A 25,023-nucleotide genomic window follows, 5' to 3' on the forward strand; every position below is an offset into this window, starting at 1 on the left:
CTCCCAAAGGAAATGCTGAAGTTTCTTATAGCAATTTGTTACTCTTATGCAAGGGACCATCACAGAACAGCCAACCCTGAACTTTTAAAAATCAGGAAGCAAATCCCCAAAATCATAGAATATCCTGAGTTGGAGGGCTGCCACAAGGATCACAGAGTCCAACTCCTGGCCCTGCACAGAATATCCTAGGACTCACACCCTGTGCCCGAGAGCACACTCCATGAACTCTGTCAGGCTTAGTGCTGTGACCACTGCTCTGTGGAGTCTGTTCCAGGCTCAACCACCATTGGGATGAAAAGCTTTCTTCTGACATTGAACCTCCCTGACTCAGTTTCAGGCAATTCCCTCAGGTATTTTCTCTGGTCACTAGAGAGAAGAGATCAGACCTCACTATTTCTTCTTAATTTAATGTTTTGTCTTTTTCTCCTTTGCCCCATTTTTGCAGGTGCCAGATTCAAGCTTTCCTTTCTAGAAGATGCCTTTCCTAAAACACAGAAATGAAGTTGCAGGATCTGAGACCTTCCAAAGAAGACATCAAATAAAAACCCCATGTTAAAATGTAAGCTGGAGAACACAGATTGTCTTCTGAAAGCATGGTTCTCACTCATCAACCCTTCTGAGACACAGGAATAGGCAAGAGTCACATGGGAGTTTTGGTCTCTTCAAATGAAATCCCATTTCTTGAGTCCCCAAGGCCAATGGCTGCACATGGAAAAAAGGGGAGAATAAACAATTTCGTGCAGTCTGATACCACACTCCTGCTCTACTCACCCTGTGTTAACCTACCCATTGAGGTTATTGGGGTAGCAAATCATGTAACACATTGATTTTTAGTTATGTTAAGAGAATATAGGATTCATATGTGCATTTTTCCTTCAAAGAATGAAGTTGTAGAGGACACAGCAAGATGAATTTTGTTCTGTGAAAGCAGTCTGTAAGTGGATTGGATAACCTTTGCTTTCTGATATTACAGATAGAGGCATGAAAAGAGAATAGGCTCCTGGTGCCTCCACACATGCAAGCGCCCCTGAGTGAGTGCAGAGATCCATGCTCTGATCACAAGACAACACTGAAGGATGTCAGAACTGCCAAAGAGCCCCATGCCTGCAGGCAAGCAGTGATTTTCATCTGCCTTTAAGACTCATATCTTTAAATGCATAGCCCAAACAGGAGTCCAAAAATGGGCAATACACTAAAACTTTCTTCCAGAAAGGGGAAAGCATCTGTTCCAATGGCTTAACTGTGTCTGAACCACAGGTCACCTCCTATGTGCAGCTGCACAGGGAAACCAAATTCCCCAGAGAATGCAGTTCCACATGGGTGATTGACACATGTGGTGCTACTGACAGGCAACCTGAAAATTTGGCATTTTTTCCACGTTTTAATTCCTCAAGCTTTAGTACTGTGGGATTTATACTTCAGAAGCCATGGTTCTTGGTGACAGCATACAATTTACAGAGGGGCTCTGCACTTTTCCTTTCCTCTTCCCTTTCTCTTCTGGATTTTTATAGAGGATTTTAATTCTTTTCCTTCTCTTCCCCTCCCACCCCCAGCTGCTTTAAGTTGATACAGGAGAAAGTAGAGGTCACAGGAAGAGTGAAGACACATAATCTAATTTTCATTTTGTCCATTAATCATGCATGATTTCAGCCAGCCATTTAACAAGGTGGAACTCTAAAGTGATCACTCTCTAGAGTGATGAAGGCAAATTCACTCTAATTCCCACTGCTGCTCCACACTCCTCTTCATGCTGCACAGAACCGCCTCTCCTTCTTACAGAGAAAAATGGATCTACATGTCCCAAAAAACGTATGCTGTCCTGGAAGTCTTCTCAGGAGCTTTTTACTATATTTGAAAATGTCAAGCTGAAGCTGTTGGTGCTTCATTTGTGGGTGGCTGGATTATGTGGAGGTGTGGCTCAAAGCAAATCAAATAGGAAGCTTTCTATTTTAGTGCATTTTGCTATGGAGTTGTAACTATTGTTACACATTATTCTAGCTCACAAATCAGAAAGCCTAGAAGCAGTTCTGTGTCTGCACCCCTTATATACTCTCTGCTATTTGCCAGACTCCCAGCTAGTCGGGATCAAATCTCCTAAAGCGAGACAATTCTGGAAATTCCAGAGTTCTAATCGTACATAAGGTCAAGGAGGCTGGATGTATCGGGCCCTGCATGTCCACAGGTGAGGCAGAAAAAGGCATGTTCTTTCTCTGCTGGAGTTTGATATGAGTACTGCAACATTTGCCATCTTGCAAGATGATGTCTCAGCCCCTCTTTTTATCTCACTTTTGTTTAATTCTTTGGCAAAGTGACTGTAGTGTGCAGAGCAGAAGAAATCCCTCTCTGGTTTAAGAATAGTCCTTAGCAGCTGTGTTGGGAGTGAGGACTGAAGAACCCAAGGAGAACTGCAGCAAGGCACACTTCTCAATGACTGTCTATCTGCTCAGGAGGAGGGACCTGGCCTCCTCTCTATTTCCATGGATGAACTCTGGACATCCCAGTTACTCCACAGTCAAGGAAGCTTCTGTATTTCACAAGGTTTCTATGCCAGACTGTGTGCCCCAGTCTCCTTCCACTTACTGCGATTTTGTCAGAGAAAGAGAGCAAAGGCTTATACTGAACTTTGAGGTAAGAGACCCAAGGACACTCATACCTCCCTTGGAGGGGAAAAAATGGGTTTTCCATCCCAAAAAGGTGATAAGCCTGAGAAGTGTTATCTCTCTCAGAGGCCACTCAAGGACATCATTCAACAGAAAGAAAGAATCAGCACCACATTCCTTCTCCCTTTCAAGGTTTCAAAGAAACAGTGGGATGTTTAAAGGAGGAGGAGTGCAGGTACACAGAAATAGGATAAGATTTGAGTATGTCAAAGATTGAGTTGCTGACAAGCACTGTTTTGGAGGGACCCTAAGCAATTCAGCTCTGCAATGGAAAAGGCATTTGCCAAGACAGCATTGCCACTCTGGAGTCTTCTGCTCTACTCTGATGACAAAGAGGCGGTCATTGGCTCTAGGGAAAAAACTGTGTCCTACAGCGGGCTGTCCATCTTTCTCCAAAAAAATTGCAACCTTGTTTCTAGGAGGTTTCTCTAATAAGATCACTACTCAAGTAAATAGGCCATGACTCCTAAACCAAATCATTAAGTCCCCAGAACTACAAGGATTTCCCCAAATGCCAATGCTATATCATCCCTGACACAGGCTATGGAGAGGTGTCATGGGGACCAAAAGCCCCTTTAGGGCAACTCTGATAGAAAGGTGACAAGGAGGTGAAATGAAAGATTTATTACATTTTGTTTCCCAGTTATTAAGGGCTAACAGCTAATGCTTGTGAAACCAGGAACATGGGAAGGGTAGCAGGAAATATATTTATCTATCAGTGTTTATAATCAAAATTACCAACTGTGGAAGATGTTTGGGCATTTTTGTCTAGTCAAGCCAAAATGATAAAGATACAGAGAGAAATTTTTAAAAGAAGAAATGAGAATTTGAGACTCAATGACATGACTGCACTCAGTTTTTTTGGGACTGGGGAGCATCACTGCCTTTTTGAAAACTTTCCTTTGCATGTGAAAAACACAGTTGGGTGAACCAAAATACTGCACCTGCTGTCAAGGGCATGGAACGAGAACAGGCAGACTGGCTCAGTGCTCATGATTTTACTAACTCAAGTTTTAGTACTCCAAAATAGAATTACCATGAAGTTCAGAAGCAATTGTAACAATGTGTAACAATTAAAAAGAATTTTCACAACGCCATTACTGAGCAAGCTCTCTGTATTACAAGCAACTTTATTAGTTGCTGAGCCAAACCATATTTCACAAGGCAAAAACCTGATCAGGCCACATTTGCCAGGTGAGTATTATGTAGTGTTTCCTTTTTAGGTGTTTGATCTGAGTGTAGCAGCACAGAGTTGAAATTTTGTCTGCTTGGTTTGATTTTTCCGATGTGTGTATGTTTTCAGCTTTTACTGAAATTATATATTGCAAGCAACTCCTGGATGCACAACCCCACCTCTCCTCATAGACTTTTCTACTCTGACAGGGACACTCAACAGCATGAAATAAACCCCCTCAATTTACAAAAGAATTTCCCAGTCTCTGAGTTTTAAACGATTAGTGATCCATCACTTGGAGCAAAACCCAACATGGATACTCTGTGAACAGCCTGGATTTTAAATATTCACTATTTAGTGAATATTTAAACAGTGGCTGTTTGTCTGTGTGTGTAGGAATGACTAACTGTGCTCTGGCTTCCAGGGACACCATAAAAACCAAGAGGGGATTGTGTAAGTGGACTATTTCCTGGTTTAAGTATTTAAATTAGTCTCCTCTTTCCCCCCCTCACACATTATTCTAAGCAAGAGGATATAACTCTGCTTGAAGGAGGGAAACAAGAAGCAGATGATGTGACAGAAAAGCAGAGACAGATATGCACAGAGGCCAATTATTTTTTTTTTTAATTACACCACCATTTGAATGCAAAATGCAAAGAGAAATGACACTAAACACCCAAGCTTGCTTCTAAAGTATGAATAAGCCCAAAAATCTTTCAAAAAGATGTGCCTTTTAAATAGATAAAGCAGTTCAACTTTGGAGTGACTGAAATACAACTTTGTCATAACCTTAATTTTGTACTTGAATCCAGATACTATGACAGACAATATTTGATAGCAAATAGAAAAAAATACAACAGGTCCCCATTCCTGAACAATAATGATATAATTATAATAATATGTGCATAGGATTTGAAGAGCAACATCAACAAATTCTTTAAATCCATGTCTACCTTCTGCAACAGAGTCAGGACATTTTCCAAAATAAGCCTGAAAACGCTTTTCACTTTTTAATCATATGTTGTTTTAGAAATTTTGATTTGTGTTTTTCTCCTGTACCCAAATACTTTCTTTGATGGAAAGCAAAAGTAAACATAAAAAAGAAATTGAATAAGTATGGTAAAATGTCAGTGATATCATCTTATTTGTTGATACTGGAAACATTTTGCCATTTTAAAAATCAAGCCTAACTGAATGCTGCTAAGACATCCAAAACTGCACCAAAAAATTATGGTCCTACCCTATTAATTTCTGTTTTCCAAGGATTGCTGCTGATAACATGTATTAGAAGACATGACCTACGTCCTGTATTTTCAGAGAATACAAATAAGGAAGATTTCATTGCAAAATATATTTTAAAACCAGAAGAAAGACAGGGGAGTCACAAGAAGTAGGGCAGAGAGGTGGGCTTGAGTGAGGTAGAGGTAGTTTGCCAGAGAACACAAAACATTCCTGGTTTTCGCTACCGATCATGACTTTTTTTTTTAACAAGGGTGCAGTGTTTATGTAAATGCCAAGCCACTGGCAAATAAAATAATGGCATCATGTGTACTCCCCTCTCTTCTCTGGAAGAAGAATATGCCTTTGCAAAGTGTTTGGCCACCTGAAGCTGCCCCCAAACTCTGCTGGCCAGGGGCTGCCTGTGCTGGGATTCAAGGGAACCATGGCTGCACTCCAAGCCTTGGGATTCACTTCTGTCATTAAAGGATATCAAACTTCTGTGAGCAGAGGTGGCTCTTGTACAGACCTGAGGCTTAGTTTGCTGTAGATTATCTCCTGGGGTCCCCATGTGAAAAAGGCTCCAAAACATCCCTTGGGTACCAACTGCTGCTGCCTCTGCTACGGTACTCTGCTCTGAAAGTCAGCACTTATTCCCCAATTCAAAAGCTCCACAGCTTTTGAAGCAGTATGACCTGTTTCTGCAGTAATAGACATGAACTTCTCAGAGCTAATTATCAGAGGGTGTATACACCTTCCCCACAAATCCATCTCAACACTCAAGCTTTACTAAATACACTCTGTTCCTAGTCAAATTATATGGGTCTGATTTTCCTGCACAGGATGAGGTAGGATCTTGCTGCTACCAAAGCTGAAAGCCCCAAATGCAACATGACTAAGAACTGAATTGCCCTGTTTCCAGAGCTAAGGCAGGCTCCACATGCTAATTCTCTACTAAGCCAAAGCATGGGGCTTTGATTTCCTAACCTCAGAATGTTATCTGGCTCTGGTGTAGGATTACCATTAGCTCTGTACATCTGTCCTTACAGTAGGGTCACTGTCACAACATATGTCACTTGAACAACCTTTATTTTTTCTAGATTTTTGTCTTTTTTAAATCAGTGTTCATCTGGAAGAGCCTGGATTCTCTTGGCTTTCAAAATCTGCTTTGCATTGCTAATGCATGAAGCTGTAGGCAAAGTTGCATTAGTGAGACAGAGAAAGACACAGAGAGAGATACTAAAAACCTGCTAAGACAAAATGTTTTCAGGTTGCTCTTCTCTTCAATACTAACAAAACAAAAACTCCAACCGCCCAAACAAAACACAAGAACAGGTTTAATCAATTTCCATTTACCAAATAAGGACCAGGTTTTTTTTTTTCTAAAATGCTTCTTCATAAGTTCATTATCCTATGAATATTCCTGACTTGCAGCAGTGTAACAAGAGAGAGTCTGACCTAGAAAGAGCAGGTCAGGATCCACATAGAAGCCATCACAGGGTGGCAAGTCACAGCCTCAGTACATGCAAGGTATGACAATCTTTTGATACAGGAGGAAAAAACTCCTGCAAAATTCATGGACAATTAATTCTCCCTCTCTCCTCTTTAGTACTGTAGTAAGAGAAAGGGTGATCAGTCCCTAGATGGTCACTCTCTCGGAGGAACAACAAAAGAAAGAAATCAGGGGATCTGGAGGGAGAAATCAAATGGGTCTTCCAAGATCACTGGCCAGCCTCGTGGGACATTGTGAGGATTTTTACTTCTAGAGGACCTTTCATCCTGAAGCAACCCAAACACCTCTCTAAATGATATACTGATCTCACATGAAGGCTGCATCCAGTGAAAGGGAGCAGAGCAAACCATATCTATGCAGGTGGTCATATGACAGCTCCTATGCTGGAAGGAGCACAGGAACACCTACAGGAAATGCAGGTCTCTGCCCCAGGGGTTTAATAAGCCTGCACCCAACCATGTAACACAGACCTGTGCAAGGCAGTGTAGGGGAAAAGAAGATTACCAAAACACAGGGAAATCAGCAGGAAAGAGAAAAGATGTCCATAGCTTGCTTCAGAGGGGAAAGACATCAAGTCAAACCACATATATAAGAAGCAAATGGAAACACTCCACAGCTACTCAGAAACAAAAGCAAGACCTGAAGAATTGTACTGAAGCTGGAAGGGAGTTCCAGGGTACATTCCTGTTGCATAGGAAGACAACAGGGCTTTTTCTACCAGTTTAAGAATAAGCAAGTCATGCAGAGTTCAGATTCAAGATGAAGACACTGAAGAGCCTGTCTCTCACTGAAAACCACAAAGGTTCCCTGCCTTCTACGCCTTATCTTTGACTGCTTTTCCAATGAAAAAGTTCACCATGGAATGCAGACAAAAGAGCAGCATTAGCTACAACCCTCCCAGGGTACCCAGTGGATTAAAGGTGCTCCTGCAGCACAGGCTCAAACTGGTCATATCAAAAGTTTCATTGGAGAGCTCATGCAAAGAGTTTTCAAACAAATTCAGCTACACTCAGATGCAAAAATACATCAAGTATAATCTGTTATTGTTCCATCAAGAGTGGAACAGAGTAAATCTTCACCTAAGCCTCAATTGTTAAAAATTAGTCTAAACAGCTCATCTTCCTGTGCCTCTTGTATTTCCCTATCTCCTTGCAGTTTGGGGCATCCAGGTGTGACTGTGGTCTTCTCCATGATGGAATGGCAAGATTCAAATGACAGAGGAAGAGACTACAGGTTGACCTCATTGTCAGATAAAATCCATTATGTGTGATTAAAACTTAACAAAATGCAGTCACATTAAAAATTACTATCATGAAGTGCACCATGATTTACTGACTAAATGAATGAGAAATTTATCTGAATAAAATAGTCTTAGCCCTCCTGCACTGGCAATGCATGATAAATTGCTGATTGTGAGAAGATCGTTGCTTGCTGTTGGATGACTTACATACATTGATTTTTCCTAACAACACTAATTATCATAATAGCATCTCCACATATATTACATAAAGTTTCCTCTCAGCAAGCAAAAATTATTTCAGGTCTTCAGGTTCCAAACTGCAAAGAATAAAGATGGAAAGGAAGGATTTACAAACTACCCCCTTGCCTTTTATTATGCAGATCAAAGGTCCAACCCACTGGATCTTACTTAATCTTGAAGAGATGGGAACAACATTCAAGAAAGCACAGGCATTGTGCAATGAAGCTGTGATCACAGTGGGTTGTTTTTTGCAAAGTTGAGATCTAATTTTGTGAGGCCAAAAAAAGTCTTTGAGAAAGAAGAATGCAATTCCAAAGCACAAGGGGGAAAAAACCCCCACCATTTCTCCAATGTCATTAAGATGCACAGGGGCAGACTGTGCAGTCCTTATGTAAGTGCTCCCATTGACTAAGGTTGTGTAGGTGAGAAATCTCTCACTAAGTTGAAAAGGAAAAGCACAGTCTATTAATAGGAAATTAAAAGTGGTGGAATAGATAAAAAAAATGGAGGAGAGAGAAAGACCACATTTGTATTCTCAATTAACTGAAGATCAATCACAATAACCCACGTTCTTTTCTTTGAGAAATCTAAGAGGTGGTAAAAGACCACCTTGAAAATAAAAACAACAATGCCCTGCCATTCAATGTCCTCTCCAGTACATGCATTTCAGACTTACCCATGAGAATTTTATGAGAATTTTCCAAAAGTCCATGCTTTTTACAGAGGAATGTGGTGCTCAGGAGCATGAATAAACCAGCCTTACTGACATTAAGGTTTTGGGTTTTTTGACCCAGTACACTGTACTTAAAGCAGAGAGCCTGGGCAGAAGCAGGCACATCAGCCGGCTTTGGTGAAAGACCAATGCCAGAGTTCACCCAGGAGAGCTCCCAGTCTGTGCTGGCCACTCCACAGCTGCTGTCTGCTATAGGAAGCACAAAGCTGGGAGCTCTGCTTAAGTTATAGCCCTGACATTTCCACTATACTGTGACCTGTGCTGCCCAGAAGCCAGAGCCCTCTCTGGCACAATGCTTGCCAAGTAGCTGGGAAGCAGAGCAGGTAAGCAGGATGCTTCAGACAGGTAAGTGGTGAGTGGATAATAAGGCATAAGGGTTCTGCTGGTCTTTTTTCACCTTTCCCAGGCCAAATGCAGTGGGGAACAATGCAGGATTGCTGCAACAATGCTCTATTGCTGTGCATGGGGTGAGCATTGCAGCTTTTACTGAAAGGCAGAAAGGCTTAGGGACACTGTTCTTTCCACAGGCCGCTTTCTCCTGAAGGGCTGCACTGGTACCTGTGGTTTTCCCCCTCCCTGACCCCCAGTCCTTGCCAAACTGGGTCTTTTCCACTGCTCCATTAGCTCAAAAATCCCAGGCTGTCAGTGCGTCTGACACACTGCCCATCCCCAGGCTTCATGTAAGTGCGCCTGCAGGTGACACCCGTGTCCCTTTCAGCAGGGCACTTGGAAAACAGCCCACCCCTTAGGTAACCTGAGTCAAGGATTTATTTATTTTATTTTTGGGTAGCAGTTTTCACTCCCCTCCACATCTTGGGAAGGACTGGGGATGTAATCCCTGTGCTGTTTGCAAACCAGGTGCAGAAATGGGTGAGTGCAAAGGGAAATTTCTAGAGTGGCACAGCTGGTGACTTCTCTTGTATCACGGTGAGAAATCTCTGACATCTCCCATTGACACACAGAGCTTCACCCACTTCAGACAAACAAGCTTTTTGGTACATTCAGTTTCCCCATTTTGTTGTCTTTTACCTGGGGGATGTGAGTAGGTGCTTGGGGAAACACAGAAATGATTCTCCTTGATCCTGGACTAGCAACCCCCATGTAGTCAGATGAATGAATACATTGTCAGAGTGATCACATACACTAAATTTTACTATACATCCACGTGCATTGTTTAGTTTGTGATACACACAGTAATTCCAGAAATGTCTTAAAAGGCTGTAAATATTTCTGTTCTATGCACATTGTCTGTGAGAACAGGGAAGTTGTCCTCAAGTGATGGGACTGGTTTTGCATGATATGAAGGGTACTCTCCCAGAAAAAATACTTAAAATTGCTTTTCCATCTGTAAGACTGCAAGGGTTTGTAACCCTAATTTACTGCATTCTCCTGCCATAGACAAATCCTCTAGTGTGTGCATGTCTCTGGCCACTTAACAATAGAAAATTCCTACATCTTTTGTTTTGTTTTAGCCATCTGTGATAAGGCCACACTGCAAATAGTCTTGATCCAGTGAAGCTGTTCCATAGTCTGCAGCTGGTTGAGATGGATTAACAGTCAGACTGCAGGTATAGAGGCCAAATTTATCTCATGGATGGTGCTACTACATTAGTGAGGTTATAGCTAAAATTCCCCAGTCCTTCACCTGTCCCATGACTGGTTAAAAAACCATTTAATATGACAACAAATATTTCATACTATTTCCATCTGCCAGAGGTATACAGACCACAGAAAGCCATGGTGTCTGCAGTAATTTCCTGTGAACTGTGACAATACCAAAAAAAGGTCCTGTGCTATTAAAGAGGTAAGGAGGGGAAGCAGAGAGATAAAAGCTGGATGAGGGGAAACAGGAGGTAAACTTCAGCATGAAACTTAGACAGAGAGAAAGAAAAATGGCTTATGGAGTGGTGGAAGACAGAAAAGCGGAGAGAGAGAAGATGACAAATAATATAGGACAGATTAAAACCAAAAAACAACAGAAAAAAAATCCCTCCCAACCTGCTGGATTCAGAGGGAAATAAATACACACTGGAAAAATAATTCCCTTGAAAGTGCATGTTGGGCAGTCTCAGGAATCTTGCTTTCTCTAGGCAATACTATGTACAAAAATGAATTTAAAATTCATATTCTTTTGAGGATGTTTATTCTTCAAGGAATGTCATGTCACAAAAGCAGGACTCATTTCAGGACAGACCTTACGCTCTCTTTAGGTAGACACTTTCAAATTTTTTTCTTTCTGTTTTTCAAAGACATTGACTTTTCTCCAGTTTCTCCAAACAGCATATGCAAACAAAAGGCATCTTATAGGGTAACCTGTTTTTCAAAACAGATTTTAACTAGAAGTGAGAGATCTGACAGAACAGGTTCTACAGAAGGGTGCTAGCATGAGCCAAAGACAAAGCTTCTGGAGTGAGTAATCAGCTTTAATACTGCCCAAGTGTGAAACAGAAGTGAAAAGGAGACAGAGGAAACATGATTTTGTGACAATACTGCTAAGCTTGGGCTTGCTTTCTTATGAGATACTTGATCCTCTCTAGGCATCTCCTCTCTTACTGTGAGGAAGAGCTTCTAACAAGCCCCCACCGGGTGTAAATGAGGAAGCACCTGTTTGGAAGACGTGTTGCCACAGAATGAGTGGTTTTGTCCCAGTGTGTAAGGTATGCTTGCAGGCTAATGCAGACAAAATGTTCCTCTCACACATGAAAAAGGGGCTGAGTGTGAGTGGGAGGACTCCAGAATGCAAGAGAACAAAGAACATAGGGAGCAACAGATCTGTTCCTCTCCTTATTAACAAATTTGGCTGTCACAGACAACACTAAGCTGGTGAACATTAACATAAAGAGGGCAAGCTTCCCATTGCCCATGAGGAATGAAATCTTTGCTGAGAGAGCAGAAGCCACATTCTTTAGCAAATTAGATGCATCAGCTGGGATTTGGCAGAACCTCCTGAGCAAAGGACTCCAAATCTGCACTTAACCACTTACTTGGACAGTCTTTCAAGAGATCTTAAGAGTTCCTACTATGGACACACACACATTGCAACATTATGAAATCTTTCTGGAGGGAACACACATACAACAACATAATGCTTCTAGGTAGCATAAGGCTTGAATATTTAGAAATGTTTTGGAAAGCATCAGAAATAGGATCCACATAGATAAAATGAAAGACAAAATAGGAAGTCAGAAGTGAGAGGTACACCTTGCTGCTGATGTGGAACATCCTAGCCATCCAGGGAGTATAGACTGACCATCAGAGAGCACTCCTTCACACAGACACAGACACAGGTTAGGTAGAAACTGAGCTCAGAGCTTTGAATGGATGCTGACATTGGTCCTGGTACCACTGCTCTGGCAAGGGGGGGCCAAGCCCTCTGTTGAGGCACAACCAGGCTGTAAGTCATATTGCTTTAGAGAAGGGGTAAAAAATCCTCCTGGTAATATGTGTCCAAAAAGCTATACTAGCCACAAAATAATATATAAAGACAAGTTTAAAAAGGGCTGTTGGGTTCCACATGTAACTCCAGAAAACACAGTGATGTTCAGAACACTCCTGAGCTACAGTCATGAAATGCAGTAAAGAAAGGTGAACAAAACTGAGCCCCTAAAGATGGGAATATGACTTTTCCTTTGAAAATATGAGCATTACTTGGTCTTAAGTTCCTGCAACATTAGTCAGTACTTAATGATGTTCTCCTCAAGCAAAAGAGCTGGAATGTATTCATGCTCCTGGGAGAAACAAACTTTCAATGCCATCAAAATGTTCTTGGGGGGGCAGGGAGGTGGCGGGAGGACGTTTAAGGAACACAGGGATTACAACAGAGCAGGGGATTTTCTCTTTCTGGCAGTGCTTCGTCTCCCAGACTTCTCTTTGTGTCTTTCTTCATCTTCTGCCATTCTTGCACCTTATGGAGCAGCACAGATAATTGTGGACACTCCAGTCGTGGCATTTCTGATTTTCAGACCTCTTCACAGTGCTACCCAATATGAAGCTGTCACTGTGTACTCTTTAATTAGCTGCAACACCTCTGAGGTGGGCACTGCCTCTTCTGACAGGTGGCTCTGACACCCTCCACAAAGTGCCACCATAGCAGAAACACCTAGATTTTCTTCCCTCACAACGTTGGGGTATTTTGTGCAGCTGGATCAGGTGCACAGGACTGCCTGAAGGAGCAGCTGGGAAAGGATTGCCATGTATTCCCCCATTCCCAAAGGAGCCCTTTTCCCAGTTACACTGGTAACTGGTGATGGGCACATGGGGAGAGGAACCCTGCAGTTTGCCCTGTTCCCTGGGCTGGCTCTTCATGTGCACCAGCCCCTCTGGCCTGCCCTTCAGAAAAGCCAGTGCCATTCCCAGCTGGCCTGCAAACAGGAAAGAGGAGGTGATACAGGAGACAGCATAGGAGGATATGTACAGCGTGGGGAAAAATGAACAATCCAGGTCAAAGTAGTTTTTTTAATTAGAGGATACCCTATAACCTTTATCCTTATCAACTGATTATTTGATAAGTTTTCTTTGCTGCAAGCTCCTTAACAGAGAGAAATCAGAGCAGAGGGAGAATGCAGAGAAAGAAAAGGAGGTCCCTAGCAGAGCAGTCTGGGTGATCACTGAGGAGCAGAAACTGCATGAAACCTACTTAACTGAGTTAAACAGCAAAGGCATTCCATCCTTCATGCAGTAAAGAATGCACACAGGAGGATACTGCTTGTGCAAGAGCAGCTCCTGTTGCAAGAATATTTCTATATGTACAATTAAACTCTTCTTGAAATATTACTGAAAAAAAACTAAATTTCAAGTTGGCTTGGAATTAAATCTCATCTTGTATATGCCCCTACTATGGAGGGAGATGGAAAAAGAGATGGAAAGAGTTAATTTTTACCCAGTTTCTTGTTCCCTTTACAAAGGGTGGGAAAGACAATGACACTATGCTTAAATTGAAAAATAAACTCCCAGACTACCCAGAAAAGGCTTTCCTAGCAAAGGGATTTGCTAACAATTTGTTTCCTGCAGAACAGAATAGTCAAAAGGCAATTTTAAATCTTATGTCGGCAGAGATACATGAAATGACACTGAGGCTTAGAAATGCTGCTGAGGGTGGAAATGCAGCCTGAAAGGAAACAGTTTGTTTCATCTCTTACAATCAGTACAGAGAGTAGTAGGGGCCCCAGATCTCAATAATCTGAAGTTCATTGTTATATGCCTAATGAAGGCTAATCATTCACAGATTTATCCTTTATATTCAGATCTTTAGAAATTATAAGGACACCCCCACCCACCCACCTTTAAATGGTTATTCCGTGGAAATAGGATAGGTTTGAGTGTGTTCAGATCCAAAACAGTAGAAATCAGAGAAAATGGGTGGACAACTTTGCAGTTGTCCACCCATTTTCTCCAAATCAGAGAAAATGGGTGGACAACTGCAAAGCCTTCCTTTGGCCTTTCCAGCAGAGCCTATGCTCTTCCAAAATGAGTTGCAAGACTTGCCTGGCTCCCACTACCAGCAAAGGGAAGCTACCACCAATCTCATTGGTTAGCATGGAAGATTGGGCAGAGAAGGGAGATCTTCCCTTTCCCTCTGAAAAAGAGATGAAGTAAAGAGACCTACCTGGCCCTGGATCTCTACTGCTAAATCTGGCCAGGACCTGCTGCTGATTTTATCACTGCTGCAAACTACAAGGCCTAATAAAGGCACCTCACTCACAGCCTTCTTGCTTGTGGCAGATGGAGGAAATTTGGTGCACGTTGAGCAATTACTTCACCTGTGTATTCAGTATGGACTGTAACTTGGAAACAATGTAATTTCCTTTTGTGATGTGTATTTTCTAAAAGGACTATGTGACACCAGAGAAATACAAACACAGCCAAAGGGGAGCTTCTAAGAAAGAGGTCTGGAATTGCACCACAACCTTGAGAGTACAGTTGGGAAAAAGAAGAGGTTGGACTGGAATGATGGTAAGGAAAATCCCCAGTATTTCATTATCTTATCATTATAAGATTCATAATTTCACCTGTTTTCTCTTCACTTTAATATTCTGAAGCCAAAAGTGGAAGGAAGAATCAAAGCTTTATTTTAAAAAGCAAACTCCTGTTCCAGATGAATAAAGACCAGCTAGAAGTCAAGAATCCTAGGAGTTCAGAAAACAGGAAGATAACTACTACCTTATCCCCAATATATATTAATTTTATGAGCTCATGATTTTAAAGCAATGTTAGAATTTCCAACCAGCAGTGTTGTGAGGCATGGGTTGACTTTTGTTTTAGGCATTCAGACTTCTATATTTATGAATTTAAACACAGAAATATACATTCCTGTAAAATTAAAGTCTGATTAATGTTTTTGAGATGTTGAGAAGCAAATTGTCAAACCTAGGAATTGTAGAAGGGAAATTAATAAATACAGGGGCAAGAAGAATTCTAATTGTCTAGACTCCAGGAAAAGATAAAGCCAAGGACACATATGTACTTACAAAATTTACACAAGGACAAATCTAAAAGTCAAATATTATCTAATGGCAAGCTATGATTCAATCTGCATCATGGCTGGGTATTGCAAGATCCCAGACTGGAGAAATAGGAACCAGAGCAAGTCAAACTAAAATGCTCAGACAATTGCTCTGTGAGTTCTGGCAACCAGTTGAGAGGTACTAAAGGCTAAATAGACGAAGTGCTCTAAAGGATAGGAACCTTACTCTTTGTCTTTGGAGTAAGTCTTCTCTCAAAATAAAAATGGAAAATAACAAAACCTAACTTATGACCTGAACGCACTGTCTACATGAAAACAGGAAGTTTATTGGTTTGCAATAAACACAGAGAGTTACAAAGGCCCGTGGACAATAAGAAGTTGGTTATGGCTGGTATTGCTGGAAGCAGGTAGAATGGGTTATGACATTGGAAAAGCTAAAACTGATGATGCAAACCTGCCCTTTCAGGAAAAAAATGGCACAAAAACCCACCAGGAAAAGGTAGCATTCTATGTAAAAATACGCTGCTACTGGCTATAGACATTTCAAAACCACAGCGCTTCACAACTGCAGTTGTAATGAATAAAACGGAAGCAGAGTTGATTGGCACACACTGAATCATTAAACTACTGGACATGGTTAAATGACAGGACGAACTGCTCTTTACGTAGCAACCTAGATCATGTAGGAAGGAAAAGTGTAAAGAAAAGAAGTAAAATAGAGGACATTTAATATACATTTTATGCAGTCAGTAATACAAAATATCTGCTTCTAAAAATAACATAGGACATTTTCTTTACAGATGTGAATAATACACGCTATAAGTCTTCAAAAACCTCGACAAGAAGAAAATCACACAACAGTGTATTTTTATAAATCTTAAACAAATGGAGAAGTTTCTATGAATCAAAGAGGTACCACTACAACTCTGTTTTAGAAAGTGGAAAAGACCATCATTCTACACACTCTAGCAAAGCAATGGAACAATTGGTTTCAGCTCTCTATCAGCAGTAACTTGGAGGATTTAGCAGTGAATACTGGTCAGCATGGTTTCAGGACAGTAGGTTTCACCACAGAAATTCATAGAATCATAGGGCTATTTAGGTTGAGATCACTGAGTTCAGCTTTTAACTCAACACTGCTGAATCCACCACTAAACCACTGCCCTTAAATACCTCCAGGGGTAGTGAATCAACCACTTGCCTGGGCAGTCTATTCCCATTTCCTTAAAACAGGATGAGTGGTTTAGTTGGAGCAACATTCTTATGCTTTGATTTTGCGAGGTCTAGGCTGGGGAGAACAATTGATATTGAAGAAAAAACATTACCAAATGAAATGAACAAAGTTTGCATCACATTATTAAGTACAGACCCACAGGTCACAAAATGAGAAAATACCAACAAAATTGGCTTTTAGGATTATGCCATGGAGATCTTAGCCAAATGCTATCCAATGTTTGTTTCTAGTGATTTATGCTAACATGGCCTTCTTTACAACACAATGGGCAGACAACAGCAGACAGGGTAAGAAGGTTAGACTTTGTTCACAAATTGCCTGATAAGATGGTCAGAATCCATCTGAGCATGTTTTGTTAACCTATCTATCCTTAAAAGTCTACCGGAGACTGATTTCCAGGGAGCACATTTGGACTTTTGTAAAAGGCAGGCACAGCATCTAAACTCCAAGTCAAAGCTTTTGTGGAAAGCAGTGTCTACAAGTGAAACACAGCACAGACAGGCATTCACTATAGCTCTATAGGGTGCTCAGCAAGTGATCCTCACTATCTCCTTCATTATTTCCATTTCAGCCTGTCTCCCCTAAAATCTGGTGAGACAGTTGGTTTTCTGTCACACTTTCATGCAGTGAATACAAACCTTTCTTCTTTACTTCCAGGTAGGCTTTTTAAAAAGGCCAAATTCCAAAACATCAACAGTCTTTTTGTCTTACTATCTCAAAGATAGCCTTCAAGAAAGTGTAAAATCTCTTTTACTGTTTCAGAGAGAAACACACCCTTTCACTTCTAAAGGACAATGATGATTATGTTTTGGAAGTGTTCTCTGGACACAGGTCCCCCTTTATCTTTGGCATGCAAAATCAGACTGAGCAGATGATGCATCTTGAATGTATAAGATTAAAACAAAGGACAGATAATTAAATATGAAATATGCTTGCAGGATGGTGTAATTTCTCTCCTTCATTCACATCCCTACAATTTTAAACAAAATAACTAGTGGTTTCATTAGGAAATAATTGCAGCGTTCTCACAGTCCCATGCAGGCAAATAGCTGCAGTCTAGTTCTACTTTTCTTACGCCCACAGAAAATTCTGTTTTGTTTTGACCTCTCATTACTTTCCCTCACACACTTGGCTCCAAACATCAAATTTTGCCTCAGCCATTCAACAGTTATTCCTTTGGGCTGCTTTTTTTTCTTACTATTATGCATTCATATAGAACAGCTGGAACTAAGAAAAAGCACAATTAATTATTCCTAAATTTCCCAAAGAAAACATTTTTACTTTTCCTCAGTTTGAAATTACTTTTTGGTTTGAGCAACAAGAGAAAAATTGCCTCCCATAAAACATTGCATATATCTCAAAAACTTAATGGAACATTTTAGCTTAAAAAAACAGCGTAATTTTTGAGAAGGAGGTGGGTTCAGGTTTTCTTCCTTTTATTTCTAAAATCATATAAAAAGTCTAAACAAAGCTACTGTTGCATCTTAGTGGGGAACTGATTTCTTTTATTATGACTTGAGAACCAGAAGAGAAGAGAATCTCTACCCCTCAAACACCAAGCAAGTTACCAGCCCTGTGAAAATCTACTTGCTGGATTAGCCTATGAGCCCCAGCTAAGCAAGAATGGAAGAACCACCCAAAAAAAGACAAGAGCAAAAAAGGGCAACACCTGTCACATACTCACAAACCAACAAGTGGGTTTAGGGCAGATCAGGGTACATGGAGAAAGGTAGAGAGCAGAGCATTCTGAGTCTGACCAAGTGGAGAACAGTCATGACATAATATTAGTAGGAAAGAGTCTTGATAAGGTAGACAAGTCAGGATCCACCATGAGTTTTTCTGGATATAGATGGGTCAGGATCTGCCTATGGATTTAACACTCAGTTCCAGAAAAAAATCCATCAAAATTACCTTCAGACCACCTCTGAAAAAATCCCTGACTCAAAAATCCAAACCAGTATCTGCTTTGTGTAAAAACACCCCAACTAGTACTCCTGTGAAGAGAAACAAGATATAAAATAAGATTTAGGACTTAATGGTTCAGGGCACATGGGTCATTCAGCTAGAGTGTTTAGATGGGCTACAGTGCCAGTACCAGTCCTGAATCTCCACACAAAAGCAAAGGACTAACACATCTGACATGAAGAGTCTCAATACAATGCAGAGATCCCTTAGAGAAGCCCTACTTCTGTTGGATACTAGTTCTGCTAGCTAGGCTGCCGATTTAGCACTCTTGACTGTCCAACCACTCACACACACATATTGAGCAGAAAGGCTTCTCCTCTTTACAAGAGTAGGCAGTGATGCTCAGCATGCCCACAACACAAGCCCAGAGCACTGACACATTAATCAGACAGCCATGGACAGCTGACCTCCACAGAGTATCTGCAAAGCCCCAGCTGGACTGAAAACAATGGTGTATCTCACTAAAATACACTCAACAACTGAAGCAATGAGTTCATATAAAAATGCTACTTATTACAACAGAAGCACCTCAGGCACGAATGGGTTTTAATTAGTATCCATACACATGCACAGAACTAAGCCATATTACGGATATTACAGCAGTACACAGAAAATAAACCAAGGCACTTATGTACATGTCAGATGATCTCTAATCAGCTTTTGGTTCTCAAATACGCCCTTGTAAGAGTAACTCAACAGAAGTAACTGCTAACTTTGAGGTGCAGTAGGTAGATTCTTTTTCTCCTTAAATAAAATTTGTTGAATTATTGTGATTATTAAACATACACTTTTACAAATCTCTATCAAACCCCAAAACTATAAACTGACAGAAAGATACATTCACTTTGCATTCAGAAATGTATTTCAAACTGAAGAGTGCAATATTCTTATTTTTCATCTGTGATTATCAGCATGTAGTAAGTTGTAGATTCAGATCATCTGCATCAGTCTGCATTTAACTTAACAATACCAACATTTTAACCACTTTTGCTAAGTGGTTAACACTAAGTTCCATCATGCATATCTCCCAATAATAGGCTTTCTAATTTTCTACAGGAAAATGCTTTTCAGGGAAACAGGAGACAAAGAAGGAAGAAATACATTACAATTAGAAACTTATTATTTCAACCTTTCCCACCAAAATAAATCCCTTCAGTGTAGGCAAGTGGGTTCCACAAGTAGCAAAGGGACCTTTTGATGTCTACACAAAAGCAAGAAGTCCCTCATCCCAGATGGATCAATAAATGTGACTTGCACATAATATATAACAAAGTTTGGCTCTGCCTTAAGTTTCTTCTTTGTATGTCACAGAAATGACTTAATGTCTGGCCTTGTTTATGGAAGAACATCTAATTCTGTCCAAATACCTAGTTTTTCCTACATTAAAAAAAAAAAAAGGAACTGAATGAGATTAGATATATCAAACCTTGGCTACCTATTCATATTGTGGAATTGCAGAGGGATAATAATATGAATTTCTTGACTTATGAAATGGAGGAGATGGCATTAACTCTTTCACACAGGGAGTTTATCCTCTCAGCTGTTTGATGGGTCTTTGAGTTCAGCAAATTTAACAAAAGCAAAAGAAAGAAACATTAAAGCATTAGGCAGCATGACCAAGCATCCTCTGCCTCTTAGTTACAAAATGAAAACCCTGTAGCTACAATTACAGTCTGAGTTCTAAGTCGTTATTGCAATATTTCTCTAGATAAGCCTTCCCCAAAAGAAGAGGCTTTAGATCACCTATGTCTAATACTATAGGCAAGTGGAATTAATATAAAATACAAACCTTTGAGCTGTCACCATACATCCTGAACCAAAACCAGGAGGCAGATGAACATTTCTTTTTGTTTTGCAATTGACTTTAAATAATATGAGATGTTCTCTGACCTGGTAAAGCTCCTACTTCTCCTTATTGGTTGATCCCCAAACTCCATAAGCTGAAGAAATGACAAAATTTGCTGTAGTTCTATATGCATTACAGTGTGAGTCACAGTTAAACCATGCTCAGAATGAAGTATTCCTTGTAGGTGGTGTGGAAACAGCTAATTTGGTGAAAAGCTGTTATGCTAAAATGATCAACCAACAATTCTATTAGTGTATTATACACTATTAGTGTATATCAGACTTCTTGACGTGTTTTGGTGGCACATAACTTCTGAGAAGGCATCACTTACTTTGAGAATTGATTATTAACTTTAATCTGTTTTTAAACTCTCAATACAACATTTAGAAAATTTGTTCTTGAACCTTTCCATGACACCAGTGGGCAGATCTTTAGAGGGGCTGTACAACTAGCAATACCCTGCTGACCCAGGAGGTGATAGGGTACTGATGTAACCACTATTCCAACTGGTTATTAACTCATTTCAAAGTGTTCCCTAAGCCTGGCAATGGCTGCACCAGAGCTTAGCATGGAATACACATGAGACAGCTATGCTAAGCCTCTCAAGCCAACATGGCTTTAGCCTCTTGCTGAAAGACAAAAGACTTGGGGTTGCTAAAGACTGCTTGAAAGTCTCAAAATAAACCATCTCATCATCATGGCCCAAGCACCACTAAAAGTATTCTGTTCTTCTTACTTTTTCCAGTTAAAACCAAAAGCACTCAGAACCCAGAATGTTCTTCCTTTGCTCCCAGAGCCAAAATGCCAAAAATGCTGTTTGAATGTGGTTTGATCCCTACCCCAAGAAGAAGGCACCAACTGCTCCATCTTTTTGTTACAATGCTAACGACACTGTGGTAAACTAAGCTATGCAGTGGTTTGGGATCCACAGCCACCAAGTCTTGCATTATGAACAAAAAGGAAATAAATCCTCCAAGGAAGAGTGACTTCTGACAAAATTTCCCAGAATGGTCCCAAGCACTCATCAGAAGAGGCACAGGGAAAGAGCAGTGAATTACCAACAGATCTGAAGTATAATGCAACATAATTTCAGTTGTTTCTGAAAATAATCAGGCTCCAATACCACATGAAAAATCCAAGAAGCATCTGCAATGACATTCCATACTTTCCAGGAGAAAGAAGAGGAGAATGGAGGAGACTGCACAAAGAGATGTTGGTCTCTGTATTGGCCAATACAAGAGGCCCACTGTACAAAGCCTTTGTATCGGCCTCTTGCTGTCCACCTGTTATGCACTCACTTACCTGGCCAAGGGCAGGGAGTGCTGCATATCCCATGGGCTGATTTATCATTCCTTTCTGCTTCATGATGAGCATGCGTTTCTGCTCCTCGCTCAGGTGTGCCACCTGAGCTGGCATCTGTGTCTGCTGGGACTGCTGCTGCTGGATGTATGGCATCATGGTGTTCTTCCCGGGATTTGCCATGGCTGGGGTCATCATCTGACTCAGCTCAGTATTGAAATGGGTCAGAGGTTTGGTGTTGCCATAAGAAAGCATATTGGGCTGTTTGCCCAAGGAGTTTGTGACCAAATTATTTGGCTGCTGACTGATCATGTTCATGTGATTTTGAGGGAGGTAGTTATTAACTGTGGTCTTCTGGGGATTGTTTGCCATAGGAGGCACTACAGGGTTTTGGTTGTTAAAGGCTTGAGAATACATCATTGGACTATTTGGTTTGTCTGCACTGAAGGGTCCTCCGTAGGGACTAGATGGAGGCCCCACTGGTGACCAGCTTGAGGGCTGATTTGGATGCTGTTGCTGCTTCTGCTGCATGAGTTTGGCTCTTTGCTGCTGCTGGGCTGCCATCTGCTTGAGCTGCTCAGCTGGGGACAAGTCAGCACTAGGAAGGGTCACTGGCCCAGGCCCTGATCCTGCCACGGCCGATGCCGGGTTCATCAGGAAGCCATTCCCAGAGCGCACCTGTGTCTGTCCCGGAGTGTGGGCCTGGCTGGGAGTCTGAGGGGACTGGACAACACAGTTTGCTGGTGATCCAGCAGGGACTGGGGCCAGTGGTGCATTGGATGCAGAAGCAATGCTGGAGCCTGAGGAGATGTTGGAAAATGGAGGACCGGAAGAAGATGGTCTGACCTGGGGAGACCCTAATGGGACATGAGCAAATGGAGAATGGGATGGATCACTTTTTACGCTCGCACTCTCCTGAGTCTCTGTGGCAGGCCTGGGAAATTCAGGCTCCTTCTTCTCCTCAAAGTCTTCATTGAACAAATCCTGTATATCATCCTCTGGGACGGTGTTCGCCAGCTCATCTATGAGCTCCTGCCACTCCTGATCATTTAGGTTAATGTCTGAGAATAGCTTGTTCTGATTCGAAAGAGATGTTTCAGAAGTGTCTATGCAGTTGGAGTCATCCAGAGGCTCTTGCTTTAGTTCCTTGTTGTGCAGGATGTTAAAACTATCATCCAGCTCATTGCAGCCATTAACAGGGAGCTTTATCTCAGATAAAACTCCACCATTTTCACCCAAGTCTTCTAGACCACTCCTGTGAGTTCCATTGTTCTGCAGGAGCAGAGGAGCTTTCATGTCAAGCTGGTGAAGAGGAGAAACAGCAGGCAAAGGCAAATTAATGGGTAAGCTGTTGATTGCCTCAATGCCTGGCACATCCTTGCGTGTCCGCTTGCTGGTTGGAGAAAAGTTTCCATCAACAACTCCATTCTGCTGTTCTCCATTGAGAGGTGAACGTGCGCCTTCCAACTTCCTTTTGACTGTCTCTTGAAGCTTAAAGAAAACAAGAGGAAAGAAAAAAATTAACCATTTGCAGATGCAAAGGAAGTGCTCATGGGCACTGTGACAAGAGACTCCTCAAGCCAGTGACAATAAGTTTTAAAACTGATTAGGGAGTTTCTCTGATTTCATTCTTATGCCTTGATCAATTTGAAAACACAGTCTAAAAACCCCCAAACAACCAAACACCCCCCCATCCCAAACCAAACCTTCCCTTGATTAGGAAAGCAGAACTGTAAAATATGTCTGTGCTTTCCAAGCTGAATCTCTGCTAACTTCCAAGAAATTTAGAAAGGAAGTTGACTAATTCAACATTTTAGTGCCTAATACAGGGATAAGATTTAAACAGTGTGCCTAACACAGTGAGGAGTTTCAAAATGGAATTAAAAAAAGAGAAAAAAGAAATCACTAAAATTTACTAATCACTCTGAATTTTTTTTAAGTTTCTAGAAGCTTCTTTAAAAAATAACTGCAATATAATTGATTGACTACTTATATTAAAATGTGTTGCTGACAAAAAAAAAAAACAAACACAAAAACATAGCTTCATTTGATTAGCCCTATGTTCTTGGCTAACACATTAAGAATCACTTTTAAGGGAGAAAAAAAATAAATCCACCCTAGAAAACAGAAGGTGCTTTGCATAACTTTAACTCAATCAAATAATGAAAAAAAGAAAATCAGCTATGCTAAGAGCTAACATAAAACATAAATAGCTAACAGAAATAATAGCAAGACAAGTCTACAGAAAAGCAAATAAATTGGAATATGAGAATTTTATTTAAAAAATAGTGTATTAACAGAGTTTTAAGCCAGGTTATAGAAGCATAGCAAAGAACTGTAGCAAGCAGCACTCCTCCCCACTCACACCCAGGCGGACTCCTTTACTTATGTACGAGGCTAAAAAAAGCATCTCTCTTCAGCTAAGGCAAAAAACAATAGTGGGGAGGGGAGGAAGCAAAGAGGTCACAGCTCTAGCAAACGCCTTCAGGACACACTTGCATCCTTGATACTAGAACAATAGAAGACAAAATACTGAAAGATTTTATCAGTTTTTAAAGTATTCTTACTGGTAGGAAAGTCCCAGATATGCAACTCCCACCCCTTCCCTAACCTAGAGGTCCTCAACCTTCTTTCTTCTCATAATCCAGACCCCATTTATTTCTCCCATCCTAGAGGGCTGGTTCCCCTTTCATCCCATGTGTAAGATGGGCAAGCAAATCCCTATCTTGCCCAGGTTTTGGAGGGAGTGGTTGTGGGAAGTCTGTGCCCTTCTCCTGCCCCTCAGGCCAGCCTGGCCTCTTTCAGCACACAATGCAGAAGGATGTGACCAGCACAGGCATTTCTCCAGCCACAGCTGAGCATGCATGGGACACCAAGGTACTGCGAAGCTGCTCTTCTGCACAGAACCAAGCAGAAAGGCAAAGCCATGAGTCTAAGCAGACTATCAACTCCTTGATTTTCACTGGAGCAGAACAGCTTTTTAATGTGGGAAAACAATTAAAATGTGAATGAGAGTCCCCAGTGGGTCACTGTTGGCATGAGTGGCCAAGACTTTGCTGGCAGTTCCACCTTGCACAAAGCCAGTGTGTGCCAAGCCTCCCGCAGGCGGAAATTCCTCCACCTTGCGGCTTCTGTGGTGCCACGCAGACCAGCTGCTCTGTAACCACAGCCTCTGGCACATGGCTGGTCTCCTTCTCTGGTGTTTGGTCATAAAACCCTGAATTTGGAGAGTTGTGGATGCTCATCTTGGAGATGAGAAAGTTCTGGGCAGACCTTCATAGCACCTTCCAATACCCAAAGGGCCTGCAAGAGAGCTGGAGAAGGACATTCAACAAGTGATAGGACAAGGGGTAATGGATTCAAACTGACAGAGAATGGGTTTAGGTTAGATATTACTATGAAACTCTTCCCTGTGAGGATGGTGAGGTGTTGGCACAG

General features: G+C 41.3%; 1 protein-coding gene across 4 annotated transcripts in view; it reads right to left on the reverse strand.

The window, feature by feature from the left end:
• MAML3 (mastermind like transcriptional coactivator 3) overlaps positions 1 to 25,023 on the reverse strand; it is a 244,940-nt gene that overhangs the window by 63,902 nt on the left and 156,015 nt on the right. For all 4 annotated transcript variants that reach the window (XM_009097506.4, XM_018922435.3, XM_050973864.1 and 1 more), the window contains one exon: positions 21,589 to 23,076. In XM_009097506.4, coding sequence (XP_009095754.1) covers positions 21,589 to 23,076 — 1,488 coding nt within the window. The remainder of the gene's footprint in view (positions 1 to 21,588; positions 23,077 to 25,023) is intronic.

The sequence above is a fragment of the Serinus canaria genome, chromosome 4 (genome assembly GCF_022539315.1).
Source record: "Serinus canaria isolate serCan28SL12 chromosome 4, serCan2020, whole genome shotgun sequence".
In the NCBI taxonomy this organism is placed as follows: domain Eukaryota; kingdom Metazoa; phylum Chordata; class Aves; order Passeriformes; family Fringillidae; genus Serinus; species Serinus canaria.